Source organism: Camelus ferus, chromosome 34 (assembly GCF_009834535.1).
Source record: "Camelus ferus isolate YT-003-E chromosome 34, BCGSAC_Cfer_1.0, whole genome shotgun sequence".
Lineage (NCBI taxonomy): Eukaryota > Metazoa > Chordata > Mammalia > Artiodactyla > Camelidae > Camelus > Camelus ferus.
In genome coordinates, this window is record NC_045729.1 from 12,302,254 (window position 1) to 12,320,009 (window position 17,756).

General features: G+C 44.1%; 1 protein-coding gene and 1 long non-coding RNA gene across 2 annotated transcripts in view; one reads left to right on the top strand and one right to left on the bottom strand.

Moving 5' to 3' along the window:
- The window catches only part of GUCY2C (guanylate cyclase 2C), a 77,014-nt gene that overhangs the window by 18,045 nt on the left and 41,213 nt on the right, over nt 1-17,756 (top strand). Inside the window, 9 exon segments of the mRNA XM_006192113.3 lie at nt 1,176-1,991; nt 5,333-5,445; nt 6,803-6,867; nt 9,657-9,789; nt 9,792-9,874; nt 11,797-11,918; nt 13,354-13,450; nt 15,631-15,748; nt 16,640-16,775. Coding sequence (XP_006192175.2) covers nt 1,775-1,991; nt 5,333-5,445; nt 6,803-6,867; nt 9,657-9,789; nt 9,792-9,874; nt 11,797-11,918; nt 13,354-13,450; nt 15,631-15,748; nt 16,640-16,775 — 1,084 coding nt within the window. The 5' untranslated portion in view covers nt 1,176-1,774.
- LOC116661309 lies at nt 1,837-9,626 on the bottom strand. Its single transcript, XR_004317181.1, has 3 exons — nt 9,500-9,626; nt 2,166-2,323; nt 1,837-1,933 (listed from the first exon to the last, which is right to left on the bottom strand). It is a non-coding gene; the product is annotated as an uncharacterized LOC116661309 (long non-coding RNA).

The window sequence follows — 17,756 nt, forward strand, 5'->3', positions numbered from 1 at the left end:
ACAGCATAATCTACATACAGCCTGGTTTACTGAATATTTTAAGCTCACTTTTGAGACCTGCTGCTCAAAATATTGCTGCTCACTGACAAGCAGCTGGTCACCCAAGAGCTCGGATGGAGATGCACAAAGAGATTAATGTTGTTTTCATGCTATTGACACAACATCCATTCTGCAGCCATTCTTGGTGCTAGGGTCTGGGATGCAGGCATGGTGGCACTGAGGCAGGAGGTGTAGGGGCTCCGGCCCCGAGGGAGCTGAGGCAGGCAGCTCCTTCTCCAAGGAGGCACAGCTCTGTCAGCTGGAGTCAGTGTGGATACAGGCTAGAAGTCCTCAATGGCAGAAGCCGCCGGTCTCCACAGCAGTGGTGAGGGCTGCTGGGATCCACTTGCTCTCCTTTCCCGCCCAGAGAGAGGTCACGGCCAAGGGGATCCTTGTTGCAGAGCTGTGCCAGACCGAGGGATGGAGTGACACACACACAGTGCTTCCTGTGTGTTTCTGCGGGGCCGTCTTGGGTTTTGAGCTCCGCTGGGTTGCTGCAGCTCCTTCATTGTACACCAGCACTCTCCCAGGGCTGTTTCCAACTGAGGGTAACTGTTAACTTATTAACCATAGACATCTTTGGCACCAAGACTCTCGAACTCATTTCCACTGCCACTGCCCTCACCTGGCCCCCTTCACCTCTCACTTAAACCACCAAAACAGCCTCTCAGTTTGCTCCATGTCCCCACTCCTGCCTCTCTCCAGGTCATTCCTTCTACTGCAGCCTAAGTGATCTTTATAAAATTTATCTGATGATGACTCAGGGTAAAGTTCCAGGTTCGTAATGGCTTGCAGGAAACCCCATAGCCCAGCCTCGCCCACACCTCTGGCATCCTTTATCGCCACTGGACTAGCTTTCTTCACTCCGGCCACATTGTCTCTCTTTCAGTTCCTCAAACATCCCCGCCACCTCCCACCTCTGGGTCTTTGCACCAGCTCTGCCCCTCCCTCGCTTTGCATTCAGGTAACTCCTCTTCATCCTTCAGGGCTCAGCTTAAAGGACACTTTCTCAGGGAAGCTTCCTTGACTTTCTGCAACAAGTTAGGTTAATCTGCCATGTGCTCCCACAGCACTCTGCACTTTTTTCACTGTTCAGTTATTCATAATTATTTACTAATGTTTGTCTTCCCTACCAGAATGCGTGTTCCATGAGGACATTAATGTATCCATGACAGGATGCCCGGTGCCTTACAGTACCCCATATGTAGTCAAGTTTCAGTAAGTAGTTGCTGACTGGGTGATTGAAACACAGATCTTCCTAGTTAAGGATTCAGTGTCAGTGTGAAACTATAACCTAGAGACTAATAACCCATCATATTTGTGCCTGCCTTAAACTCTTTGACCTTTATTTTCCATTTCACAAAGCATTTTTTTATGTATACAACACTGCCCTCTTCCTCTTTTCCCTCTTCTCGGTGATGTATCACCAGTTGATGTTTTTTTCTTTTATTGGGTGAGGTGCAGGTAATCTCCCTGTTTATAACTCTGACCTTTCTGTGAGCAAACACACAAAGTGAACTTTGGTTTATCTCCTCCTATAATGTAGCTGCTAATTGCCGGCAGTCAGGCTGTAAGCCTATGGTCCACGTGACCACTGGGGTGACCAGAAAGGAGCGTGGGGAAGTGTGGACCGAGGGACCGAGCTACAGGCTGTCCGGCTGGGGTGCTTGCCTCCCTGGAAGCCCAGAGTAAAGCGAGTGAGCCCAGGGAGCATGGTTCTGAGGTGAGGGAGGTCATGAAGACGCTGCTCCCGGGCTTGGCTTTGTGGTCCCTGCTCCTGCGACCAGGGCTGATGTTCTGGGCGTCCCACGTGAGTCAGAACTGCCATGATGGCAGCTACGAGATCAGTGTCCTGATGATGAACAACTCGGCCTTCTCAGAGCCCCTGGAGAACCTGAAAGCAGTGGTGAATGAGGGCGTGAAAACAGTGAGGCAGCGTCTGCGTGAAGCTGGTAAGAACACAGTAACAGACCTCTCCTCCCTGTTCCTACGTCTGGGGGCAAAGGGCTGCTAAGGGAGGACCTTGCGTTCCTCGCCTGATCACCCAAGCTTCTCTAATGGCCTGTCCCAGAACCCTTTTCTATTTCAAGGCAGGAGATCCTCAGAGAGAAGGATTTGAGCCCTACCTCACTCGTATTCCTCTCTGCTCTTGGCATGGCCCCGGCCCGGGGAATGCCAGGTGTTAAAAGGCCCCAGATGAAACTGGATCTTCCCGTCAGTATCAGGGAGGCGTAATGTTCCCTTCTGCAGCTTCTCAGAGGGCAGATTTGGTCCGGACCTGAGACTTCAAAGGGTTAGCAGTCAAGAAAATGAATTAAGTAGAATTCATACAGTTGCTGAATCTTTCTCTGGCATTTTTAATCCATCCATTCATACTACATCTCTGGTGGCTATTAAGATATAGTCAACGTGATAAATTTGCAGTCACGTTCAGTGTTACGGTTCTTTGCTATATCTCTTAATTATTAAAATAAACTTTATAACGTTAGGTAAAACATGTAAAGAGAAAAAAAATCACCCCTGGTAATTTCCAGCCACCTGGATGTTTCCAGTGTCTTTTCAAATGCTTCTCGGTTTCTTGTTTTTAGGAACATAGTTGGGGGCACGATGGCATAGAAATAATTTCTATCCTTCCTGACTTCATTTCGCATTATTCTACAGGTGACTTTCCTACAGCTGCGTAATCTTCATAGCATCGTGTGAGTGGATGTACAGTACCCTTTGGAGTAGATAGCTTCCCAAATCATCTAATCATTCCCTATTGTAGGATATTCCATTGTTTTAAATTTCTCACAACTGTTTTAAAATTACTAAGAAACACATTTTTAAGTACATAGTTTTTTTCCCATTCTTTGAGACTGGATTGCCGGAAGTGTAATTACTGAGTCAATGACGTTTTCATACATCTTAATGGTTATTTATGGTTCTAAGAAGGCTACGTCTTACTTTTCTCTATTTCAAATTCTGTGTTAAAATAGCCGTAGATGTTATACATCATATATGTGTAATAACTTTCTGTGCAACGTGCATTTCTTCAGTCCTGTCTGAGCTGGGACTCAGATGTAAATAGATGAATCCGATCTGGAGCTGTAAGGGAACTAGGAGATCTTTTAATAAAATCCTCTTATTCATGTAGGCTGTGGGGTTGGTATAGTAGAAAGAACATTTGATTTGAAATCCGAGGACCTGAATTGGAGTCCCTGTCCCCGAGCTTTCTCTTTGCAGCCGTAGGGAAGCTGTTTCCCTCAGTCTCCCTGAGTTTGGTTTTCTTGTTTTCTGAGTACCTTGCAGGTGCTCAGTAAGCTATAAACTCTCTTTAATCACCTCAGTTCTGAAAGATTAGCAATGTTGACGCTGTTTCACCGCAGAGGTTTAATAACTTTGCTGAAGTCATATAGATTGTTTGAAATGAGATTCAGACCCATTTCTGTCTGATTCCACAGAGTGTATCATGTTGCCGCTCTAAGACCTTTACCCACTGTGAACTAACTTTCTCATTAACATAAAGTAGTGGAACACTGTGGTTAGAAGCAGAGATTTGGAGTCGGACAGATCTTGGTTCATATTCTAGCCTTTTATCCAACCGTTTCTCACCAGGGATCTCACCTTTTCTGAGCCTCAATTCCCTCACCTATAAAATCATAATAGATCGTAGGTTCCCCATGTGCATATGGCGTGACTTAAAGGAGGAAATTCACATAAAGTACCTAATAAACCGGCTGGAACGTAGCAAGAACTCAGTAAGTGGCAGCTGTCCTTCCTGTTGTCACCGATACTGTTGTCCCCATTGAGGACGTTAATGCTGTGCTGTTGCTGCTGTTGGCAGCCAAGTTACCAGACGTATCCCGTAAACAGTAGGGTGTATTGGTGAGATAGTCACCTCTGCTTCTGCAATTACAATGTTGCCATACTACATATTATGTCGCCTCTGGGAAACGTTACCATATGCCCATGACAGAAGCAGAGTGGAAAAAAGTGAAGAATGTTTTACTAGAATTATAGAATAGTTTTGACTCCCTGGACCTCCGGAAAGAGCCTCCAGGTACGTCAGGAATCTTGGGCACACACTTTGAGAGCCACTGGTCTGCAGTATCAGGTTCTAGAATCAGGCTGCCCCAGGTTCAAAACCCAGCTCCACTGCTTGCTAGCTGGTAACCCTAAGCACGTTAACCTACCTCTCTGGATCTCCTTTTTCTTACTTTTAAATTGAAAAGAGAATAATGTTAATTAAGCTCAGAGGATTCAGGAGAGGATTAAGTGAAGTAAAGCACGCGCAAGTCATAGCCCAGTCTAGGCGGGTGGTCCCGGAGATCGTCCAGTTCTAGCCCAGCAAGAAGTGGCTGAGGAACTGGGGCCCCAGCGGTGAAGTCAGCTGTCCGAGATCACTCAACAGATGTTGGTTCCCCTCTGCAAGGCCTTGTGCAGGATTTGTGCTTGGGTTGTGCAATGCCCGTCTTCAGTGTTCTTCATGCTGGCAGGAGAGAGCAGGGCCCTGCTGGGGACGGGAGGTCGAGGTGGAGGAGCTAGCTTACACATTAACGGCTGCCAAGGTGACCATCTTCCCAAAGCCTTGTGTTCATCATGTGACTGTGCGCTGGCCTCCACTTCCCTTCCTGCCTCTTCTTGCTGCTTTCCCAGACCCTCTCCAGCCCCGTTTTCTACTATTCCCCGCATGCACTCCCCTTCCCCCAGGTCCACCACAGCCTCACTCATACTGATCTCTTGGCTTCATATACCCTGTATTCGCCCTACTGTTATGAGAGTTAGGTAAGATAAAGGGTAAAAAGCACTTCTGCTGTGGCTAGCACATGGCTACAATCAGTTAAATGTTCATTGCTGTTAAATCCATCACTGACCGTACTTCCATTAGTTTTCTCTAACTGGTCTTTTTATATTGACCTCCTATTTGGCTAGTCCTACCTAAGTATGTACTCTCATCTCTTATTTATTTATTTAAAAAAATTTTTAACGGAGGTACTGGGGATTGAACCCAGGACCTCGTGCATGCTAAGCATGTGCTCTACCACTGAGCACCCAACCCCTCAAATGGGTAAATTATACCTCACTAAAGCTGTTGAGGGACAAACAGAGACAGGGAGACAGAGGAAGAGAGAGGAAAGAAGTGACAGGCAGTAATAGAAGTACCCAGAACTCAAATATCCTAGGCCTGAAAATGGATATTCATTCTCCTCCCAACCCCAAGATCAACTGGCAAAAGATAAACCTCATGGCTGGTATAAACTCACTGAAAAATAACACTAGTCGTCTCTTTTCCCTCATTCCTGGATAACAGGCCTAAATGTGACTGTGAATGCTACCTTCATCTATTCGGAAGGTGTGATTTATAAGTCGAGTGACTGCCGGAGTAGCACCTGTGAAGGCCTGGACCTACTCAGGATAATTTCGGTGAGTACCTGCCTTTGCAGACACAGCTCACACCCTCTTGGCACCGGAGGATCACAGTGTGAATCTCGGGCACCTGTCGTCAGCGTCTTTCACGTCCTCACCAGCTACACAACTGAGTGGTTTGGAGACAGATGGGGTGCTCTGACTTTATCGCCGTATGTTTCCCAAGTGACGAGGGCCCTCCGGGAACCCAGGACAGTGGGGAGAACCTGAGCCATGTACTAGCTGTACACTTCCAGTGTTATGGAGGGGAATTGTTTTAACTGTGTTTAAAACTTGTCAAAAAATATAAATGTTGGTATGAACCAGTTTGCCCTTGTGTCCCTCAAGAAACACCTGAGGGGACCTGTTAAAAAATATATTCCAAAGCCCTGCACCCGAGATCTGCTCCAAGCCATCACCCTATGCAAGGTCACAGGTTAATTGCTGAAGGGCTGAATCTGAAACCTAATGTTAAAGTCGTAACTCTAACATCAAAGGGTAGGAAAGGGAAGAGATTCTTGTCTCACCCCTCCTCCCAACCCCAACCCCAACCAGAGCTTTGTGGAGCTGGAGAGTGTTCCAGATAGGTGTGTGAGATGCCCCTTTCCTTCAGAAACCTGAGACAGGGCTCTCCAGGAAGCAGAGTGCTGAGCAGAGCCGTGGTTCTAAAGCTCTAGTCCACGGCATCACATTGACCAGATGGGCCTCCCTCCTGTGAGGAAGTGTGGCTGGTCACAGCTGTCCTCCTCGGTCCTGGGAGGGGGAGTGAGGGGAGTTGAATAAACTCTGCTGTTCAGTCCTGAGACACTGTGCCCGCCGCCCAGCACCTCTTCAGACGGAGATACAACCTGTTTCTCCAAAATCAAGGGTGGAATGTTCCTAATCAGGTTCCCCTTGAGAAATAGTAGAAAATAAGATCCAGTGTGTCCCAGCTGGTCCGTTGCATTTTGTTCTCTCCAGCCTTGCTTCGCAGCTCTCCCTAAAGCTGAAACTTGCCCTCTCCCCCAGAAGCATCTCTAGATCTTGTCTCTGCCCCCTCTGGCCTGCAGATACTGCTAATCTTACAGTCTGCCCATCCCTCTTCCACTGTTGGACATCCTCCTCTGGATGGAGAATCCAGGTGGACGTTCCGTCAGCTCATCTTCAGTGGAATGCCCTCCCTCCATCTGCCGCCTCTCCCCTTCTCGGCTCCTTGATTCCCTGGCCGCCTCTTCCCCAGCCTGAGACGTACCTGCTTCCCCTCTCCCTTCTGCGTTCTTACATCTAAGCACGTTTTCTAACCTTCTGGGAGCTTTCCCCTTTCAGCTCCTTTCCGGTGCATTCATTCCTGTATTTAATTTTAGAGATTATTTTATGTTTTTTTTTTCTCTTACAGAAGAAAAAACAGATGGGCTGTGTCCTCATGGGGCCCTCGTGTACCTATTCCACCTTCCAGATGTAGTAAGTAGTTCGGTTTGCTGTTTTCATGCCACTGTGAACTGAAGTCAGGACATGAGAACACTATTTAAATGACTGATCAAGCAGCAGTCTAGTCAAGGCAATGCACTCAGGGGTGCGGGGCCCTCGTAGGGTGCTGCCTCTCTGTAACTTCATTCTCTCATCCGGGTGGCTCTGCCTTTGCTCAGTGGAGGGTGGGTGACAAGAGCTGCTGTGGTTCTGTGACTAAAAGCAGAGTTTGAGAAGCAAAACAGTACAGATGAGTAGTTAGACTCCTGGCAGGGAGCAGGGATGATCGCGAACTTGGATAATTTGAGGAGTTTAATAAAGGAACTCTCTTCCCAGAGGTATGGGCAGGTTGTACAGAAACACCAAGGGAAGCGCACCACCGCGGGGCATTCACGGGGCTCCGCTCCCTCCTTAGGTCTGTAAGAACACGGAAGGCAGCGAGTTCTTACAGCTGTCTGAGGGTTATGCAAAGAACATACTAAAGTACTTTGCACAGTGCCCTTATCAGCTTAGGGGAAAAAAGCTTCCAAAATATTTTAGAATGAAAGTATTTCTCTGACTTTGGGAAAATCACCTCCATCCCTTTCATTCATTTCCCTCAGTGTAATTCTCATCACCACAAAACACTTTGTTCTGCCGGATCACACCTTCCCCAATCAAAATCCCTCCCACCTGCCTTTCTTTCACTTGTTTAATCTACCCCTGAATCAAGGCCCACCCTTTGTCTACACAGAGAAAACTATGCTGAAGGACCCCTTGCGATTGATTTCGAAGGGTAAACATTAGACTTCTGAAATTTCTGTTGCAAAGTCGGCTTCGGACACCTCCCACCCAGCTGTACAAACGCTCAGCTGTTCACGCCCACCACGTACCATAGACACATCACAGAAACACCTTTTGAGCTCACCTTCCAAACCCAAATGCAGATGCATACAGACTCTCACCCTTCCTCACACTCATTCCCAGTTGTCATGTCAACTGACCATTTATTGGTATTGCTGTAGCGTGTGCCCAGGAGGAAAGGAGGATGAGAAAATTGATGCACCATTTATGAGGCACTTCCATGTGCAAAAACGCTTCTTGGTTGTGTCAGGGTGAAGAGAATTAAGTAAAACAGAGACAGCAACAAGGACATTGGTGACCAATACAAGGCAGAGTGAGACGGCTTCCATCAGAGAGGTACAAACAAGGTGGTGGGGATGCCCGGAAGGAAATGGTCAAGTCTGGTTCAGAGAGTTAAGCTTCAAGAGGAGAAGGACTTCACAAAGGAGATGGTATATGAGTTGAGCATTGAAGAAAGGGTAAAATTGTAACAGGTAGAGATGAGGGGATAAGCATGCCAGCTCATAGCGGGAGGAGCGTGTGTGAAACTAAAGCAGCAGGGAAGTGCAGAAAATCTGAAGAAAGCTGTATGAACTGGAGTGCAAGAGATGTAGAGGGGAAAAATAGAGCTAAAACTAGAAACATTAAGTAGGGCTATGTTTAGGAGGTCATGAGTTCCAAGTGAGGGAAGTGTTTTTAATCAGATTTGCATCAGAAACCACTAAGGCTGAGCAGGGAAGTGTCATAAGAAGCAGCTTAACTTTGAGAAGAATAATTGACAACAGTGTGGAGGAAAGACTGGAGCACACCGGGAGGAACTGAAGATGGGAGAGTCGGCCAGGGTGACAAGGGCCCAAATTGGCAAGAAAACAGATGCCGTGGAATAGGAGGCTAGCTCTGAAAGATATTTAGAGGTAGACTCAATAGCATTGATAACTGATTGGATGTTGGAGGGTGGACGAAAAGTAGTCAAAGAGGCCTTGAAGGTCTCCAAACACTTTAAAAGAAATCTGGATAAGGAACAGTTCTGACAAATAAAAATAAAAGATAAACTTGACTGTGAACATGGGGAGTTTGAAATGCCAACAGGACACGCAGTGAAACCTTTCAGTGGAGCATTGACGTATGAAGGGGATGTTGTTTTCCTTCCTGTATGAGATACACATTGAGCATCTGCATGCGGCCAGGCAGACCAGAGATGCTGAGGTGAACAAGTCAGACGTGGTCCCCACCTTCACGGTGCTCGCAGTCTCGTGGAGACAGATATCAAACAGATTCTCAGCCAAATAATTACCTGGTCTTAGGTATTGAGCAAAGTTCTCCTGATGGATAAAGAGATATTTAACCTGGGACCTGATGGGTGAGTAAGAATCAACCAGGCAAAGAGACAAGGAAACAGCATTCCTGGCAATTGTAAAGGCCCTGATAGAAGGTAAAGCCTGAGATGTTTTAGGAGCCACAAGAAGATCCATTTGCCGAGTGGGGGAAGGAAAACAGTAAAATCCTCAGGTGACGTCTGTCTCCAAGGGAGCCCGTAGAAGAGATGGAAAAAAAGGCAGCGCACGGAGGGAAACTGTACAGCATTTCTGAGGTTTTACAGCATGTGTGGTAGCGGTGGTGGCCCAGCCTCTATTTTCTCAGCCCTCCTCCACAAAGTCCATATGTCTCAGCCTAGACATTGTGACAACCCCAATGACAACTCATTTTAGAATAAATCAAAGTAACCAAACCACACAAACATGAAAACATCCCGAGTATGCTTAGAACACAGCATATGTTTGATAAATGGTCTTCTAAAACTCACCTCTGGGGGAGGGACCTCTGTAGGTCGGACACCTGCTTGAATGACCCTATTTTATTCTTGTTATTTATACCGCGTGCCGAAACAGCTTGAAGAGGGATCCTATTTGTGCTGCTTCAGTTAATCCTGATACCGGTTTCTTTCTTCCCTCTTGGCGTAGCCTTGACACAGATTTGAACTACCCCATGATTTCAGCTGGAAGCTTTGGGTTGTCATGTGACTACAAAGAGACTTTAACCAGGCTGATGTCTCCAGCAAGGAAGCTCATGTACTTCTTGGTTGACTTTTGGAAAGGTCAATAATTTTCCAGTTCAAACCTTTCTCCTGGAACACTGCGTATGTTTTCAAGAATAGTACCGAGTCTGAGGACTGTTTCTGGTAAGCAGGACCATTAATACCCGTCTAGAGCTTAGCGTGGAGAGAGGCCACAAACGCTTGGCAGGCCACTAGGTGTTATCAGACACGCCTTCCATGAGTGACAGCATTGGGAACGGACACTATCCCACTTTCTTACACACACATGGTGCACAGCTTATGTTTAATTGATTTCATTCTTAAGCTGTAGATAAACTTACATAAGGCTATTTGTTATTCTTATATGAACTAGATATATTAAGCAGAGTTCTCTGAAGTAGATACCCGTTAACATCGGGTCAAACTGAGATTTCATATGGAAATGTGCAGCACTGTCACCGATTCCATGATCTAGGTCAGTGGCAACAGGTGAAAATGTATTTTCAAGAACAGGTTTTAAAAGTTAACTCATATTTATTTCCTAAAAAGAGTGCACAGAGTTATTCAAGGTGGCCACAATTCCCTTCCCGACCTCTATCCAAATTGTTACTAATTACTAGAATGTAGGGGCATAAGAAGGAGCATGTGACATCAAGGTTGACAGTCTTAGGATATGAGATCTACAGATTCAATTGAATAATGAACATTTATTCTGTACAGTGTGCAGCTAATGTTTCATAGCGGTAAAAAGGAATCATATGGAGTGTGTAATATGTCTTGAGAACTCTTAATAAATGTTTTTATACATATTTTCAAAAAGTTGCATTTTCTCATAGTTTGTTAGTTAAACGTGATCCATTTCGTTGCCTTAGTATGATTGACCATAAAGTGTCTATGTAATGATAAAATACATTGACTGAATGATTTCTAATTCTTCATAAATGGCAAAAGTGACCTAGCTAAAAATATATTTTGATGGAAAATCTGCTTCCATTTAAAAAAATTATAAATGGATAAATAATTAAAGCAACGGGGCCAAAAGAAACATGGTGTCATTAATACTATCAGCGTAGGTTGCATTTGTAACAGTCTCTCTAGTTTTCAAAATACTTTCACGTTAGTTTTATTGATTCCCCACAGCAAGCCCTCTAAAGAAAAGAGAACCAGTGCTATCATCTCTGTTTTACAGATGAGGAAAATGAAAACCAGGAGTAAATGCTGTCACATTACCGTGCAAGACACGATACCAGAGGACATGCATTCTGCCTGTCCTACGACTGGTTAGAAGTAATTTCTCTCACAGCTTTTCAGAGGAATAAGGTGACAGGGGTGGAGAACAGGATATTGGGCACCGTCGCTAAAGTAAAGTTGCAAAGTTCATGCAACTCCAGCAGCGGTGGCAGAAGGAATCTCTTGAAGGGTTTGCCGTCTGTACCTCCAGGATGCTGCTTAGTTCTGCAGTCTGTCTCCACCAAAGCATGCGGAAGACCAAAATAGGGTAACGCCAGCAGTGCACATCCAGGGGGCTGCAAGGAGCAACCCCAAGGCCTCATCCCAGAAACTTTGGGGGTGAGCTCAGAACACTATAAAAGTCCATTTCACTACAGGAGGAGAAATTATTCCTATCATCTCTGAATTTTTGTACTGATGGGCTCAAAAGTTTCAATCTGTCTGTGAAAATGGGACTGGTTTATAGCCTTCCTTCAGCAAATAACAGGAAGCCATTATAGGGGACCTGTCAAATGTCTACTATTTGTGTGTGTGTGTGTGTGTGTGTGTATATATATATATGTATATACATATACATATATGTATACATATACAAATATATGTAAACATTTCCGAAAACTTCCCCTGTACTTTCCCTAAGTTAAATGTCCACAGTCCTAACCATTGGTTTCATGGTGTGTATTGTCTATTGTGTTAGTAGCATAAATTAATTTTAGATGAGCAAGTCCCTGGACAGATCTGTAAACATTAGCAAACAATATGGAAAGCCATGAAGAAACTAAGCTAATTTAGAGTTTCTCTCTCTCTCTCTCTCTCTCTTTTTTTTTCTTTTCTAGGTACCTCAATGCTCTGGAGGCTGGAGTTTCCTATTTTTCTCAAGAACTCAGCTTCAAGGAAATGTTGAGAGGAGATGACCAGTTTCAGAATATCTTAATGGACCAGAACAGGAAAAGCAATGGTAAGAAGACGTGAAGATAAATTTTTTGCCAACTTCTTGCCCCCAGCTCCCCCCTCCCTGAGTCATTTTGACATACCCACCACCACAGAGGTTTCATCGTTACCTCCATGTATTTTGTATATTTGGGGAGATCTGTAGTTGCTTGCAATTCTATTATATTGTTTTTGTTGTTGTTGTTGATTAAAACCTTATCCTCTGAGATAAATTAGCAAAGCAGTACTGAGCAAATATATATTATCATCATGAAAGTAATAATGATGTTAAAATCCAGCTTTTATAAACCAAAATGGTATCATGATCCACCATCAGTAAACTGCTTTTAAGTTCACCACAGTCCAATATATTGTTGGATTTGTGACTAATCCTCAAATATCCTGAACACTGGTCCCCTGGTGACCAAAAGGATGTATGTATTGATATCTAGCCTTAGGCAAAATAACAAGGTAAGAAAGGATTTAATCTCTGCATTTCACCTGCCCAGTGATCTCTCAGTTAGAGGCCAAGGGTCAAAGGCTATGGGGATAAAATCATTCTAAGTTCTTAAGTGGTTTGTTTCCCTCACCACAGAATTCTTTTTTACAAATAAGCATATATCAGAAGCAAAGGAAGTGTGAAATCAACTGGAATTTTCTACAAGGAAAGGTTCTTGCTTGGCAGGATTTCCTGGTATCACTCAAATCCTCATTTACTGTCACTACAAAGCATTTGCCTTAGTAAGAACCTACCATTTGCAAAACACTGACCAAGTTATGGAGAAAAAGTATGAAGCGATTCATGTCCCTAAAGTATTTACAATCCAGCTGGACAATGCAGTATATGAACAGATGCAACGAAGTGTCCCCCAGCTCATCTCACTCACTAAGCCATGCATCTGGGAAATCTGGCTGCGGGAGAGCTTATAGGCTGGAACCCATCACTGAGATCACCGAGGTCTGAGTTAAGAAGCTGCAAGCAAAACCCACAGAAAGGTGCTTAGGAAGATGCATAAATTCTTACATTAACTTACACTCTATCTTTTTCAACTACTTTATAAATGGTGGGTGCACATCACTTACCAGTGAAGGTAGTTTTTGTAACTACTCCAGCCTGGTGTAATGGAACAGGCGCTGAGCCAGACTCCCGTACCTGCATATCAGAGCTGTCTCTGTCATCTACTAGTTTTTATCCCATTGACAGTGTGGCTAGTCTCCTAAAATCAGTAAAATAAAGGGGATGGACTAGATGATTCTTCTTAAGATACCATTTAGCTCTAGTCTGACTCTATGACTGTAAATGAAAAAAGGAAAGGGGGGTGGTAATTTGAGGAACTGGTGTTAATCTGAAAACATAAAGGTAGCATGGATTTCCCGGGTTCAAATTCAGGCACCTGGTTCCCTTCCTGTTTGTGAGGACATCATTGTGCACTTTTCTCCTTGTCTCTCTCTTTGTCCTCCAGTGATTGTTGTATGCGGTACACCAGAAACTATCTCCTCCCTCAAGGGTGACCGGGCGGTGTCTGAAGACATTGTCATTATTCTAGTGGATTTATTCCAGTAGGTAAAATATTTGGAAGAACTGTCCTTGTTTCAGAAAGGAAATGCTCTAAGGATTTCCAGAAGGCATTCTCTTTTCTCTTGTTTTGCACGCCTCATATGGGATTCAGTGTGAAGATAATATTTTAACCAGTGTTTAATTTCTTCTTTATCACGCCCTCATTCTTATTTAATTGTAGCCTTAGCAGAGATGCATACCTTTGACATCATAATCATGTCTAAATACAAAAGTTTTATGAAAACCCCATTAAACCCGCATGTCCATTCAACAAAGGATCCTGGTCCCCAGCCTGATTTTAAGGCCTTTTTCCAGGCAGTAATAAATCAACTAATGTCACAATAATTCTGAGAACTTGGGCCATATCTGTATGTTCAATTGCTAATGGCCTTTGGCCCTAGATTACTCTTCCTTCCGACACCTTTGGTAAGAGGAAAGTTCCCATTAAACGGATTTGATTTACACCATTATTCTTTGCCCTCTGTTTTATAGTCACTGGGTGGTGATCTCTTCCTCTGCACTTCTCTGGAGCTAAGGAGAGAAAATTCTGGAGAACAGAGATCACCTTTTATCACATCCACTCTTTTTACCACTCATCTTCTAGTATGGTTGGGGACTCCACCAACAAATGGGGCCCAGGTAATATCTGAGTCAGATTACGCTCAAAAAAGGTGTTGCCGATACACCTGTGTCTCTTGCCCCATCAGCTACATCATATGACTTCCGTTATCTGGCTGGATCATTAGTCATGCCCTGTCTGTATTCAGGCCAGAAGCTATAACTGTACATCATGTTTGTCTAGTCATTGCACCCGCACTGAATGGGCTTGTTCCAGTGTTAAGAAAAATGAAACATAGGAACTGTAGGCCTATCTTGTTCATGAAAATAATTTAGTCAGCTTAGCCTTTTAGCTGCAAATACAAACAGGAAGGCAAACAACAAGGTCCTACTGAACAGCACAGGGGCCTGTATTCAATATCTTATAATAACCTATAATGAAAAAGAATATGTGTGTGTGTGTGTATATACACATACATACATATCTGACTCACTATGCTGTACACTAGAAACTAACACAACATTGTAAATCAACTATACTTCAGTTTACAAAAAGAGGGCAAAATTATCAACATTTTATTCCTACAACCACATTGATAGCTGCTCTGCCCTCTGGAAGGAGGCCTCAAGGTAAGCAGGTTGGTGTAATTTTGCATTTAGCAGATCCTCAGTCAACTGCCAAAGTGTTGGCATTCTTTTGTCCCTGCTGCTTAAGGACACCTGGCTATGTTTTGGGAAGATCGTGAGATTTATTTGAAACTGGATGTAACTTGAGTTCAAGTTCTAATTCTGATACTTCTGGTTCATTTGACTCTTGGTATTACTTAGTATCTTGAGATTAAATCTTCTCATTTGTAAAATGAGAATACAAATGTCCACTTTATAGACGTGCTTTTAGAGTAAGATGTGATGATCTGAGCAGACTTTCCAGCACAGTCCTCAGTACATAGATGTGCTCACCTACTGTTTGAATATTAAATGAGGGTCATCCTGGTTACAGCATGTCAAGCATGGTAGATTATTTGCATATTAAAACAGTAAAATGATTAGGAAGCTTGGAGACCATATGATTGGCGGCTCACTCTCAGACAATATTGAGGGTCCACGATGTGCCAAGTATTGTATGGGAGTCGAGGATCCAGGGTTCAATAAGCTAATGTTAAGAAGCTTCCAGTGTTAGAATGTTTAGTGCTTTTATGCTTATGTTTTACCATCTGAAAAGTAAATTTAATTCATAAAATTTCCCTCTGTCATATCCCTTAATCTCTAAAGTGTTATAAGCACTTAAGGAAAAGAAAATTTCCAGGTATACACCAAGAGTAATTAAGCCTTAAGAGCAAGCATTAGCTCATGTGCCCAGAACCCCAAAAAACCTTCCCCAAAGAACTATCTGTACTCTGATCTTTCTTTCCATTTGCGTATGTTAACCCCAGCTGCCTAAGCTGTGTTACGCAAGTTAGCAGGCATAGAAGAAAATAAACTTTATCTAGGGAAAGTAGAAAGTGTTGCAGGGTTGCGGGGAGTGTTCTAAACTATTTCAAGGCTGCTGTATGAATTGTACAAGTTCCATTTCTATTTTTGGAGGAACCAATTCTCATGAGAAACTTGTGCTGTTTCATTACAGTGATTACTACTTTGGGGACAATGCCACAGCCCCTGACTATATGAAAAATGTTCTTGTTCTGACACTGCCTCCTGAAAATTCCACCTTAAATAGGTCTTTCTCCAAGGATTTATCACTGGTAAGCTTCATGCACACATACACTGTTATACAGTAATACATATACAGGGCACCAGGCAAGGAGTCTGGAGCAGCGAGTGCCTAAAAGGCCCAAACTCCTCGTATGGCGCCCTGCCGTAAATGCTGCACTTTCCTTCGCCGCCACCTGGTGTCACTAGATTGGCTTTACTGTGTGCGGTGGCGTGGCCCCAAGTTTGTTTCAGTAACAGTATCACTTGCACAGCTTCTAGGCTCTGGCTGAAGTGTGATTCTTCGCAGGTGGGCAGTCCAGAGAGTCTGAGCTGACAGAACTCTCTTGGTCTCGGAGTGGGCACAGAGCTTTTAATCCATAGCCCAACCCTGTGAAGGCCACCCCACAACTGTTGCAGAGGGAGAGGAGTTCTGTCCCCTGCTGGATGATCCCCAGGGCAGACGCTGGTGGTCAAAGGAGCACCCAATCAGGACGATCTCCAAAGCAGATTTGATGGTGTCATCCAATCAAAACTCCCCCTGCCCCACTCAGGATACTGCAAAGCAGTGGGGTTGTTTTTCCTGTTATTCTCTTTAACTTGTAGAGGACAGCACTCTTTCTATATAAAACCTTACAAGAATTGGAAATGCTGTATGTTTTCCTTCCTGGTTGAAATTAAATATTTTACTTACTTCCCTAAAGGCAGTGAGTGCTCTCTGTTTACCGATCACAAGAGAAGACAGCATTGTGATGTAGGGAGGATAAAGAGCTCTGGTCCAAAGAAAGGTTTTCCAAAATTTCCTTTGATACCCTCCCTACAATTCCCCTGATAGTCCTTGACCTTTCCAGTGACCCTGCTGACCCCAAGAACATTTTTCTCCAGGCTCAAGACCAGAATCTTTTTGGGGGGAACTCATTTTAAGACTTCCCTTCCTCTTTCAGGCAAAAAATGATTTTGCTGTAGCCTACCTGGATGGAGTCTTGCTCTTTGGACATATGTTGAAGCTATTTCTTGAAAACGGAGAAGACGTTACCACCACTAAATTCGCTTATGCTTTCAGGAACCTCACTTTTGAAGGTACCAGACTCCTAGGAGCAAACAATGATGTTTAACAGTTTCTACAGAAATCTGATGAAATACGGGTGCTGTGGATGGACTTTGGGAAGCAAAGAGAGGGGTTGGCAATAGGTGGATCAACAGCTAGATGCCTTTAACTTCATTGTGGGCATAAACCTTGGGGATGCTGTAATCGATAACTGGACCCCAGTTTATGCTTCAGAATTTCAGAATCTTTAGATATGAAGGAAAGAGCGGTAGTTCAGATCCGGTACTTAAGAACAAGATCATCTTAGGGCATTTTGGGCAGTGTTCTGACTTTGCTTGGAGACTAGCAAGAGGAGAGAGATTTGCAGTTTGATTTTGGTCCTTCCGAATCTCCCTCTCTGTCCTTCAGGGATCAAGGGCCCTGAGTTACCCCTCTAACTACCAAATCTCTCTTAGTAATGCCATCCAAAAGTTCCCAACGCACATCCCTCAGAACTACACGGGTCAACATTCCCTTTGCACACATGAGCCCCTGCTGAAACTTCTATCTTCCATTTCCCAGATCTCATCCTGATACTATGAAGAAATTTCCTTTTCGATTTAATGTGTATTAGACATTAAAAGACAAATGATGGTTGACTTCTCTAACTTGCCTGAAATCTTTGCTCTGGAAAACCTTTATCCGACTGCAGAGTGAGTCCTCTTCTCTTGGCTTCATAGGGCAATAGACACTGGGCACTAAAGCCTGAGGGCTGTACCAGCGTCTGTGGTATATGAAGTGACAGGAAGGGATCATTTCTGTTCCCCTGAAGAAACAGGGCTGGGGAGAGCCAACCATTCTTTATTCATCCCCTGTATCCCAAGTTCTGCCAGTGACTTATGTGTATTTTTTCCCAATTTTTTTTTTATTGTGGTAAAATACACATAACATAAAGTTTACCATCTTAACCATTTTTCAGCGTATAGTTAAGTGCCATTAAGTACATTTATATCATGCGACCTTTACCACACCCA